General features: G+C 48.9%; 1 protein-coding gene across 2 annotated transcripts in view; it reads left to right on the top strand.

Moving 5' to 3' along the window:
- The window catches only part of TBC1D22A (TBC1 domain family member 22A), a 316,529-nt gene that overhangs the window by 133,322 nt on the left and 170,343 nt on the right, over positions 1-12,864 (top strand). For both annotated transcript variants that reach the window (XM_024737553.1, XM_024737552.1), the window contains exon 8: positions 3,451-3,565. In XM_024737553.1, coding sequence (XP_024593321.1) covers positions 3,451-3,565 — 115 coding nt within the window. The remainder of the gene's footprint in view (positions 1-3,450; positions 3,566-12,864) is intronic.

Raw genomic sequence — 12,864 nt, 5'->3', positions numbered from 1 at the left:
TGGCTCCGGGGACTGATGGTTCTGGGGTTCTCTCTTTGGGTTCCTTGTGGAGTGTTCGGGGGAACTAGTTCATCTCAGGACAGCCTGCTCTGGACTCCCCACAGGAGAAGCTGGACCAGTGGAGGCTTTGCTTTGGGCCTGAGTAGGAGCCCCGGCCAGCCTAGCCCCCCTGCAGCTGTCTCAGGCCTTTCCCGGCACCAGGAACAGTCCATTCCAGTCGCCTGCACAGGCGCTGAATTGTTTGCACTGGACAAGACTCGAGCGCCCCGGCCATTCCTCCCAGGGTAAAGCCGGCCACGTCATCTGTGCCAAATGGCTTCTCTTGGTGCCAGGGCCACCGAGGGCAAAATGGCATTCATGCTTGTGAGCAGGTTTAGAAGTGTGTGTGTGTGTGTGTGTGTGTGTGTGTCACAAGCCCTCTGAAAGTGTGAGGCTTGTTAACGGACTCCCACGGCTTAAATTACCGCTTGCCAGGAGGATGAGATTGCAAAGGAGGGGAGGTCTCTGTGCTCCGAGCTCTGGCGTGTCCTTCAATCCACATGTGCCCTCTCTCTCTCTCTCTCTCTCTCTCTCTCTCACACACACACACACACACACACACACACACACACACACACACACACCCCAAACCCCTGCTGCATGGACGGCTCCCTGCTGGACCTCAGGCAGGTGCAGATAGATCTGATGCAGACTTTCCTCACCAGGAGCTCATAGTCTTTTCTGTGTCTTTCTTACTATAAAATTCTAATTTCTTGGTCTTCTCTTCTTTTTCGATTCATGTATGAAAACAACTGTTTTGTCCTAAAGCATAGCAGTGGTGGCCCTTTCTAGGCTGTACAAGGCCCCCATTTAGTCAGACCAGCAAGGTGGAATTCTGGCTCTGCTGCTCATAGGCTGTGTGACTTTGGGGAAGTTGCTTAACTCCTCTGTGCCTCAGTTGTCTCATCTGTATTAGTTATGTCTTGCTTCATAACAGCATTGCCACAAACCTAGTGCCTTAAAACAACACACATTTATTCACATTTGTTGTCTGAAAGTTTCTGTGGCTCAGGAGTCTGGGCAGGTCTTAGCTCAGGATCTCCGCAAGGTGCTGTCTGGGCCACAGCCTCATCTGAGGCTCCCCTAGGGAAGGATCTGCTTCTAAACGCCCCTGACTGCTGGCAGAATCTGGGGGCTTGTAGGCTGCAGAGCTGGGGGTCTCGGGTTCTTGCTGGCTCTCAGCCCCACTCAGTTCCTCGGCACGTGGCCCTTTGCACGTGCAGCCTATAGCTCAGAAGCTGGCTTCGCGGAAGCCAGCAGGGGAGAGTGTCTCCTGGCAGGCTGGGTTACGATCTTTGGATGTAATCCTATCCCCTTGGCTGTATTGGTTGGTTAGAAGCAGGTCACAGGGCCCCGCTCAAACTCCAGGGGCGGGCGTCCCAGGAGGTGTGCAGGTGGACCCCCTGCCTGCCGGTCATCTTTGGCAGACTGTGCAGCGTTGGATGGAGGTCTGCCAGGGCCCCAGTGAGCGAGGAGATGCTCAGCTGACCTTCGCTGCCCCTCCTGCCCTCGTGTGGCCAGCTGTCTGGGCCTCCCCTGCCTGTCACTGCTCCTGCCTGATGCGTGTAGCCCCCGTCCGCCCTCCCCTGCTCCTGGCCTGCAGGGCTCCAGGCCCCTACGGAGCTTCCTGACGAGCAGTCCTGGGGTCCTCCTGCCAGCGGGGCCTGGGCCGAGGGTGCCTTACCCTCCCAGCCTGTCCGCACCCAGGCCGCCCCCTGCATGCGCAGCCCTGCCGCCCGTCCCTGGGCTTTCCTCGTGTACACGCGGCTGGGCGGGGCCGTGGCTGCTGCATGTCTGACCCGTGACTGAGAGGTGCTGGGGCCCGAGAGGGGTCCCCCCGCAAGGACCCCGCCTGCTCGTGTCCTCTCGGCTGCCCGCCACCCTGGCTGTGGGGTGCTGCTCCCCGCATCCCCGAGGGCGGTGAGCCCGCTGCTGCAGCGTGAGGACTCACTGCGTAGTGCTGTCTGTGGGAGGCAGCAAATGGCAAACATCGCTGAATGATTTTGGTCTTCTGATCTTACTTAAATATTCGGTTCTGGCTGGAAAGCTGTTGACTTAAAATGACAGGTGTGTATGGATAGAGAGCACGCACGTGTTGCTCACTCAGCAGACATTTACCGGGTGCCCTGTTACAGGTGCTGGGCCGAGCTGCCACCTGATGAACGGGTGGTTCCGTTGTGGCTCAGTTGGAAGAACCCCAGTGGACGAGAGCTAGGCTGGGGTTTGGGCGGTGGCCTGGGATCTAGGGCCGCTCGTGCCTGGTTGACCTCCCCTCGCTATAAATGCCGGAGCTGGTGGTGACTTGGGGGTGTCTAGACCACAGGCCCGGTGATGTGTAGGAATGTAGGCAGTATTTGGAGGGGTTGACCTCCTTGGGTACAAACATGCTTGGCTTTGCAAGGTTGGCCCGTTTGGAAATGATGTGAGTCATCGTCTGTTGGCACACTCGCTGGTCCAGGCTGCGCTGGTGGGAGGCCCAGGAGGGCGGCGAGGCCTGGCCCCGTGGCAGGAGCCCGGGGTCGGGGAGCTGGCGGTGGGTGCATCACAAAGGGGGGCGGTTCGGCTCAGTAGGGACGCTCTGCCGGGTGGGGGACCCGGGGAGGCTCCCAAGCAGGCAGCGCGTGGCTCTCCCAGCAGGCTCGGGGGCACAGGGGGTCAGCACAGTCTCCATCGAGGGGCTGGGGCTTAGCTGGAAGCCAGGTAAACAGGGGAGGGACAGGCTCTCTAGGCAGCGAGCCCGGCAGGAGGTGTCAGCCTGGCGTGCTCAGCACAGCTGGAATCTGGGAGCTGGGCAGAGAGGAGGAGAGGACCGTTCGGCAGGGGCCGGACACGGAGGCGCCGTGTGTGTGTGTGTGTGTGGTGGTGTGTGTGTGTGGGTGTGTGTGTGTGTTGGGTGGGGAGGGGGCGGGGGGTGGAGCCGGCGACGCTCTTTAAGACATGTGCGCGTGCGTGTGTGTGCGTGCACGTGGCTGAGGGCACTGTGTTGCGCCTGGCGAGATCCCTCTCCTGAAGGAAGGTGGGGGAGAGGGTGGCGTGAGTGAGTGTCGTAGCGGTCGGGAGAGAGGCGGCCCCCGGGTTGTCGGATGGCTGGTGGGGGCAGGGGTGACGGAAGACGCTGGCCTCTGGATGCTGATCGCTCTCCGGGGGCTTAAGAGGACGTCTGTCATGTCGCTGACGTGTGGAGTCCAAGAAGTAATACACGTGAATCCATAAACAAAACAGACTCACAGACATAGAAAACAATCCTACGGTTACCAAAGGGGAAGGGAGGGGGAGGGATAAATTAGGAGTATGGGATTAAGAGGTACAGACTACTATACGTAAAGCAGACAAGCAACAAGGATTTGCTGTATAGCACAGGCAGCTGTATTCAGTATCTCATAATGAGCTATTCAATATTTTCTCTTTCAGATTTTCGAAAGGATATTGTTTATATGGGCCATACGTCACCCTGCCAGTGGATACGTTCAGGGGATAAATGACCTCGTCACCCCTTTCTTTGTAGTCTTCATCTGCGAATACATAGGTAAGACCATATCATGATGTTTTCTTCTCACAAACGTTAAACATGGCCTTCAGTGGCCTTACGATGTTGCTGTGCATAGCTCTGCCAGCACTGAAAATTGCTATTAGTTTTACTGTTATTAATGACAACTGATATTAGAGGATAGTAGTTTTCTCATTGATGCCAGCTTTCAAAAAGTCTTTAAATCCACATGCCCGACTACTGAAGACATTAAGATGCAGTTATTATTATTAATATCTTCCTTTTACTAAGACATGAGGAGAAGTGCGGTATATATGGGGAGTGTAGTTTTGTGTTAATGGCTATCAGAGCGCTGGCTTTAACGGTTTCGATTGAAATGGGTAAGGTTAAGGTGGCAGAATATTAGTTGAATGTTTTGCTTACAAGCTAAAAACCGAATCTTCTTCCATTGCATTTGCGCAGCAGTTCGTCACCTTTCTGCTTCTGATACACTAGTAGCATTTGATTTTATGGAAATATTAATTACACGCAAAATGACTGGTTTAATGGACATTTAGGTCGGGTCGTGCTGTCTCTCTGTGAGTACTGCGTATTTTTTCTTGCATTTATGTTGCAGCAGCCGACTGTAACCTACCTTCGCCTGGTTTATATTTCAAGATTAAAAACAATTCTGACAACACATGTGCAGGATCTACTTTTTAATTCATCTATGGATAAAATCTAAATGCCACGGGAGGGGTTTACTCTTCAGTTGTAGCAGTTTTTTTTAAAACTGATACTACTTTGTCTTCATGCGAACCTTCCTGCCTTGGTGTTTGTTGGTTTTTTCGCTTGTGTTTTAGCCATTTCAGCTTCTGGTCAGCTTCGATTCCATCGTTGTTGTAATCTGGAGGGTGAGGTTGGCTCCGGGGCAGATGTGATCCTCTGAGGATGAGAATGTACTCACTTTGGTCCACTTTGTGGCCACCCCTCTCCCAGCACTGACGATTTCATGGGAGTCTCTTCATTGCTAAGCAGCCAGCGGGCACGGGCTGCTCCCCCCTCATCTCTTCAGCAGGGACAGGTCGCTCCTGAGAGCGCTCCTGCCTCTCTGCTTCTCCCTCTCTCATCTGACAGATAATGAAAATGTTCTTAACGATCCTAGAACAGCAGGACCTCTGTCAGTAGACTTCAGAGCTGTTAATTGAAAGAAGAAGTTCAACTGAGATGTGATTAGAGAACTGATATTCCGTGTTAAATAGACCGTTTAATTAATGTGGTAAATAAGTTTGCCTTAATGAGTCTAGCAGCAACTTACGTTGTAAGGCCCAGGCGATCCATTGTGCGTTGTCTGAATGGTCAGCAAGCTAGGACGAAGGGACACGACCGTGATGTTAATTGTCCAGAAGAGAGAAAAGCTGGAGGAAAGAGAATCTGTGTTCAAGTGGTGCCTTCAGTTAGAGACTCAAAGAGACTCCCTTTGCCTTCCGTAACCCTCACCACACACACTCCCACACACATACACGTGCGCGCGCGCACACACACACACACACACACACACACACACACACACACACACACGTGCAGCGGCCCGACTGGCCTCCTGGGGCTGCCAGCAGCCCAGGTCTCCTCCTGGGACACAGTGTCTTCAAAATGCAAGTTTGGTGCACGCACACGTGCGTGCACGCTCGGGCACACACAGACACATGCACGTGCACCACCGCCAGCCACAGCCTCTCCAAGTAAGTGTGGAACAAATCCCCAACTGACCTCGGGATGGAGCCCATGGTCTTGGGTGGGCCCTGGAGGTGCCTGTCCCCCCCAAGGCACGGTTGGGGACGGAGGTCAGGAGAGCTCTTGGGACCCCGGAGGTGGGGTCACGGTGTGCGGGCTGTCCAGAGGCGGAGGCGGGAGAAGATGGCCACGCAAGCGGTGCTGAGGCCAGCGCGGGGAGCCCAGGAGCTGAGCGTCACTCTGGGAGGGTGCCGTACTCCGAGGCTCGGAGGCGGAGGAGGGCTCCGTGTGGCGAGGTGCGGCTCCCGGCTGGGAAGCGCAGGGTTGGGTCCGGTTTCTTTCTCTCTAAGCTCCGCTGAGCCCGGGGGTCCTGACGTCTTGGTTTGTGCTGGAAGGAAGGAGGGCCCCTCTAGCCTTGAGCCGGCCGCGTTTCCCACCGCCCTTTGCATTGGGGCCCCCGACGGCTGCTCGCTGGTCATCCCTTGCTGGTGTCTGTGCCTGTGTGTCCCCATCAGGCCAGCCTGGAGATGGGGCGCGGGCCCGCGGCAGCGCCCGGGGAGGACAGCCGTTTGGGCAGAGCTCCTGAGTCTTTTCGCCGTGTGTCATATTTATGTAGTTCAGAGCACATTATGTATAAAATCGTTTCATGCCTTTTCCCCATTTAACCTTGTAACATAAGCTCATCCCTATATTATTAAGAAGTCTTTGTAAAGCTCGTTTCCACCTCCTGCACATAATATTCTGTTGAGATAATGTAGCATAGTTCATGAAACCTTCTCCTGTTGTTGGATTTTTTTAGTTTTCTTCCCCCCAGGCGTGGTGCAAGTTTTAAGTAAAGCCTGTATTTTTCAAACAGGGACTGCCATGTTCCTTTGAGCAATGTTAAATGTGATTTAAGATTAAGAGCCATTATTCGGTCACCTTGAGTCCCACAGTTTAAGTAGAGACATATTTTACTTGAACCAAGTAATTTCAGCACAGCGAAAAACGGAGAAGCACCCCCTCCCCATCCTCTGTGCTACTTAGACTTAGAAACTACTCTGACACTTTGGACCAGCTCTTTGGACGGACTGAATGAGGGTTGGGCGCATGGGACGAATGCCGGTGACGAATTTTGGAAGATGAGGAGTATTTTACAATTGATTTTCATTATCAGCATGTGTAAGCTCTGATTGATTTGATTTTTATATGTCATTTTCTTGTAAAATAAATTACTCTTGAAAGCTAATACAGAAAGTGACTGGCATAAACAGTGTATTTACTTATGAACATCACGGGTATTTATTTACTTATTTATTATTATTTGTTTTGCGGTACACGGGCCTCTCACTAATGTGGCCTCTCCCGTTGCGGAGCACAGGCTCCGGACGCGCAGGCTCAGCGGCCATGGCTCATGGGCCCAGCCACTCCGTGGCATGTGGGATCCTCCCGGACTGGGGCACAAACCCGAGTCCCCTGCATCGGCAGGCAGACCCTCAACCACTGCGCCACCAGGGAAGCCCCACAGTATTTATTTTTATGTTCCTGTTTGTAAATCAGAATCTCAAAAGCACAGGTTGTTTTTAAACAGGTTAATTTTGCCCAGAGAAGACATTTTAGCACGTGGTTCCTGGAGATTGGGACGCGCTGGAATTGGATTTGGTGTGCGGTTGGCAAGGGGCTCAGAGGAGAAGTGATGCCAACCAGTCGGGACACAGAGCAGAAGTGGTGCCGGGAGTTTGCTGTCAGCTGAATGCCAGTGGCGCCGCCATTCTTTTGCCTTTTCCACTGTCAGTATGAATTGGGCTTCGAGTGACAGGGAGAGAAGAGCTGTTGCTCATTTCTCATTGATAAGTTACAGTTGTTTTAATTTTCCTTGTTTGCATTTAAGTTTTCCCTCCTTGCACTTTGTTTTCTCCATGTGTTACATGAACCAAGGCTGCTTTCAAATGCATCCTTACCTGGCTTCCTTTGGTGTTCCTCCCACCTGATGTACTTTTGGGGTCCACAGCTCGTCTCAGAAACATTTTAAAGACAGAAACGAGCGCATCTGCATACAGGAGGCTTCCTGTGGCAGCTCTGTTCCATGTGGGGGAAGTGGAGAGCAGAGGGCCCTGGCAACGCCAGTGGGTCAGAACCAGAGGGTGGGGCTGCTGTTTGGCAGCCCCTGAAATGACAGGAGCGGGCTGTATGCTTGCGTAGCCCGTGACGTGTATGTAGTCAGATTTTCTGCTTAAAAACATCTTGATGATGGTCAAAATAATGGACTTGTTGAAAAACTGGAAAACTCATTAACGGTATAGCTGCTTGTCCCAGAAGCCGCCATTGGCACGTTTTGTTAATTTCCTTCTGGTCTTTTGTCAACATACTTTTTACACTACAGCAGTTATAGTATGCATGCACATTCTAGTATTGCTTTCTGTTTACTATCTACTAAACATTTCCCAAAGTCATTAAGCACTTAAAAAACGTCTTTTTAAAACACAGTGACCCACTCCTTTCAATAACGGGTAGGAAAACTAGACAGAAGATCAACAAGAAAGAAAACTAAGCACCTGAAAACCCCTAGACCTAACAGACATGTACAGAGCAGTGCACCCCATCACAGCAGGCTCACATTCTTCTCAAGTGCACGCGAAACCTTCTCCAGGACAGACAATACGCTAGACCATAGAACGAGCGCCAGTACAGTTGAAACGGTGGAAGTCATACAAACTGTTCTCTGACCACACAGACATTAAATTAGATATCAGTAACAGAAGGAGATTTGAAGAATTTGCCAAATATGTGGAGATTTTAGAACACAACCATAAAGAAGCAATGTGGGGGCTTCCCTGGTGGCTCAGTGGTTAAGAATCCGCCTGCCAGTGCAGGGGACACGGGTTCGAACCCTGGTCTGGGAAGATCCCACATGCTGCAGAGCAACTAAGCCAGTGCGCCACAACTACTGAGCCCACGTGCCACAACTACTGAAGCCCGCGCACCTAGAGCCTGTGCTCCACAACGAGAGAAGCCGCCGCAATGAGAAACCCGCGCACCACAACGAAGAGTAGCTCCCGCTCGCCGCAACTAGAGAAAGCCCGCACACAGCAACAAAGACCCAACACAGCCAAAAATAAATTAAAAAAAAAAGATTTTAAAAAAAAGAAGCAATGTGTCAGAGAAGATATCACAAGGAAAATTACTTTGAGATGAATGAAAATGAAAACACAACATACCCAAACTTATGGCATGCAGCTACAGCAGTGCTCCAAGAGATACTTATATTAAAAAAGGACATCTCAAGTCATTAACTGGAGTTTTCAATTTCAGAAACTAGAAAAAGAAGAGCAAATAAAAGCCAAAACAAGCAGAAGGAAGGAAATAAAGACTAGAACAAAGTAAATGAGGTAGAGGATACAAAACAGTGGAGAAAAATCAATAAAGCCAGTGTTGGTTCCTCAAAAATACCAACAAAATGTTGGCAAGCCTTCAGCTAGACTGACCTAGGAGAAGAGGGGAGAAGACTCAAATGACTAAAGTTATGAGTGCTTTTAGAGATAAACAGCACTAAGGAAATGCTGTGAGCAACTCTCCAAATTCGAGAATGTGGACGAAAAGGAGATGTTCCTAGAAGGGCACAAATTACCAAAACTGACTGTGATGGTTAATTTTGTATAAATTCGACTAGGCTGTGATGCCTACGTATTTGGTCAAACACCAGTGTAGATACTGCTGTGAAGGTATATTCTGGATGTGATTAACATTTAAATTAGTAGTCTTTGAATAAAGCAGATTACCCTGCCTAATATGGGTGGACCTTATCTAATCAGTTGAAGGCCTTAAGAGCAAAGACTGAGATTTCCTGAAGTAGAAGAAATTCTTGTTAAGACATAGAAATCCTGCCTGAGCTTCCAGCCTGCTGGCCTGTCCTACAAGTTTCAGACTTGCCATTCCCCATTATTGTGTGAGCCTGTTCCTTAAAATAAGTTTCTCTCTCTCAATATAATGTAATATAATACAGTATAATATGTACATTTATTTGTCAATATCTACATGGATATATACAAGAACAATGTATATAGGAGATTAAATTAGTAATTTAAAAAATTCCAACAAAGAAAAGCCGAGGATCATATGACTTCACTGGTGAATTCTACCCACATTTAACAGAGAATTAACACCGCTCCTTCACAAACTCTTCCAAAAACAGAAGAGGGGAAACGATTTTCAGTTCATTCAATGAGGCATTATCCTGATACCAAAATGGGAGACAAAGAATCACAAGGAAAGAAAGCCAGAGACTAGTACTCCTTATGAAGATAGATGTAACAGTCCTCAACGAAATACTAAGAAACTGAATGTAGTAGCATAGTAAAAGAACAAATGGGATTTATCTCAGGAATTCAAGGTTGGTTCAACATAGGAAAAACTCAGCCAGTGTAATACATTATACTAACAGATTGAAAGACAAAACAACGTAATCATCTCAGAATGATTGACACAGAAAAAGCTTTTTGACAAAATCCAACACGTTTTCACGATAAAAACACTCAACAAACTGGAAATTGAAGAACTTCCTCTCTAATAAAGAGCGTCCATGAAACACCCACAATTAACGTCATGCTTAATGGGAAAGACTGAATGCTTTCCCCTAATGATTAGCAGCAAGACACGGATGCGTGCACACCGCACTTCTGTTCCACACTGTACTGGTTCTAGCCTGGGCAGTTAGGCAAGAAAGTGAAGCAAAAGACATTGAGAATGGAAATGAAGAAGGAAACTACCTCCCTTTGCAGGTGACACGATCTGTATGTAGAAGATCCAAAGAAATCTACTAAAAAATTATGAAAGCCAACAAATGAGTTCACCCAAGGTTGTGGGATAGAAGGTCAAGGTAGAAACACCAGTTATGTGTCTATACACTTGCGGTGTACAATTCAAAAATGAAATTATGAAAACAGTTCCATTTACAGAAGTGTCAAAATGAATAAAATGATCTAAATTTAGCAAAAAGAAGTACAGTATTTACTCTGAAAACTAGAAAACATCGTGGAAAGATATTAAAGAGGATCTAAGTAAACGGAAAGACACCCCATGTCGTGGATTGGAAGACTTCATAGTGTAAAGATGGCGGTCCTCCCCAAATTGATCTAAAGAGTCGGTGCAATCCCTGTCAGAACTGTAGCCGAAATTGACAAGTTTATCTTTAAATTCCTATGAAAATTTAAGAGACACAGAATAGCCAAAAGAATCTTGAAACAGAACAAAGTTGGAGGATTCACACGTCCTGATATCAAAACTTACTACCAAACTACAGTAATCAAGAAAGTGTCATTCTGGCTTATGGATGGACATGTAGATCAATGGAACAGGACTGAGAGTCTAGAAATAAACCTTCATATTTACAGTCAGTTGATCTTTGACAGTGACGCCAAGACAGCCCAATGGGCAAATGGTCTTTTTCAACATATGGTGCTGGGACAACTAGATATCAACATGCAAAAAAATAAAGTTCCATCCCTGCCTCTCACCATACACAAAAATAAAATGAATCATGGACCTATATGTAAGAGCTAAAACTGTAAGACTCTAATAAGAAAGCATAGGAGTAAATCTTCACGGCCTTGGGTTAGGCCATGGTTTCTTAGATATGACACCAAAAGCAAAAATGACAAAAGAAAGAAATAGGTGAACTGGACTACATGGAAATGGAAACTTTGTGCTGTAGAGTCTCAAGAAAGGGGAAAGACCTCTGCAGGATAGGGGAAAATATTAGCAAATCATCTACCTGGTAAGAGACATAGCCATTACATATAAAGAACTCTCATAACTCAATAAGATAGTCTAATTTTTAGAAACGGACAAAGCATTTGAATAGACGTTTCTCCAAAGAAGATAAGACAAATGGCCAATAAGCATGAAAAGATGCTTGACATCATTAATCCTTAGGGAATGCAAACCAGTCACAATGAGATACCACCTCACACCCCCTAGGATGGCTGAAATCAAAAAGAGGAGCAGTAAGAGAAGTTGGCAAGGATGTGGAGAAATTAGAAACCTCACGTGTTGCTGGGGGCGTCACACTAGCCGAGCAACTTTGACCAACAGTGCGTGGCATCTCGGCAAAGAGTTAAACCTAGAGTTACCGGCAAAAGCCTGCCCAGGCACGCACGGGGGCACTGTTCCTTTCAGCCAGTGAAACCCAAACCCCAGCCCAAGTGTTCATCAGCTGATGAAGGTGTAAATAAAGGATGATCTACCTGTACAATGAAGTAGCTTTCAGCAATGAAAGGGAACCGGAGGACCGAGACACGCTGTAACACGGATGGCCCTTGAAAACGTCATGCTCAGCGAAAGAAGCCAGCCACAAAAGGCCACGTGCTGTGTGATTCCATCCATATGAAATGTCCAGAATGGCAAATTTGTAGAGACAGAGCATAGAGAAGCGGTTGCTTGTGGCTTGGGAGCAGAATCGGGGGGATAGGGGTTGACTCGCTGGGCGCAGGTTTCTATTAGGAGGGACGAAATGTCCTCAAATCAGGTTGCAGCAATTGTTGCACAGCTTAGTGGATATACTAAAAGCCACTTTCACTGGCTGAATTGTGTGGTGTGTAAGTTGTATCTCAGTAAAGCTGTCGCACAGAAAGTAGAGGTCCTGTCTTCGTCTGTGTGGGCTGCTATACGAAGTTCCACAGACTGGGTAGCTCACAAGCAGCGAAGTTTGTTTCTCGCGGTTCTGGAGGCTGGACGTCTGTGATCAGGGGCCGGCATGGCTGCATTCTGGGGCGCCTCTCTGCCTGGTGCACAGCTGGCATCTTCTCACTGTGTCCTCGCGGGGTGGGAGGGGCGAGGGAGCTCTTGGGGGTCCCTTTTGTAAGAACACTAGTCCCATTCGTAAGGGCTGCGCCCTCATGACCAAAGCACCTCCCAAAGGCCCCACCTCCTAACACTGTCCTCTTTGGGGTTAGGGTTTCAGCATTTAATTTGGGGGGAACGCAAGCATTCCGGCCCGCAGCCCACTGTGTGGTGATATAATTTGGCTGCTTTCTGTTGATGCATGTTTGCCTGGTTTCTACATTTTCAGTGTCACGGACAGTACACGTAGTATCTCAGTAAGTAAATCCTTGATTGCATTTTGGAGTGTTTTCTTGACGTGTACTCTTAGAAGAGCCATTACCGACTCAACGGTTGGGTATTTTTAAGTCTTGATAACGTTTGCCAGGTTGTGGACCGGAAAGATGTTCGAATGTCTGCTCTGCAGCCGTGTCAGGGGTTGCCATCTTGCTCTGTCTTTGGGGTGTTCTGGACGTTATTGGTAGCTCCTGGCTGGAGACAGGACCTACGTGTGCGTCTGTGTGCTTATATGTGCACATCACTTGTTTGTAGATACGTCAGTGTTTGCCCGTGAGGCTGTTCCAGTGTGGGCCAGGGCTCCACGATGTTAAGGGACTTAGGGAATTAGCTGAAGGGCCAGGAGCAAGTAGGACACTCTCCAGCACTGACGCTTGAGTTTTCAACCTGCAGGAGCTGTGTTCAGCAGGCCTAATTAGGAACTTGGAATAGACAAGGGTGCGTGTGTGTGTGCGTGTACGTGTGTGTGCGTGTACGTGTGTGTGTGTGTGTGTAGGGAAACGACACTGCAGTGGAGCCTGGCGGCTGCAGGC

The sequence above is a fragment of the Neophocaena asiaeorientalis genome, unplaced genomic scaffold (genome assembly GCF_003031525.2).
Source record: "Neophocaena asiaeorientalis asiaeorientalis breed wild unplaced genomic scaffold, Neophocaena_asiaeorientalis_V1.1 scaffold242, whole genome shotgun sequence".
NCBI classification, from domain to species: Eukaryota; Metazoa; Chordata; class Mammalia; order Artiodactyla; family Phocoenidae; genus Neophocaena; species Neophocaena asiaeorientalis.
The sequence above is the reverse complement of the archived record's forward strand: the minus strand, read 5'-3'. Positions and strand labels throughout refer to the sequence as shown.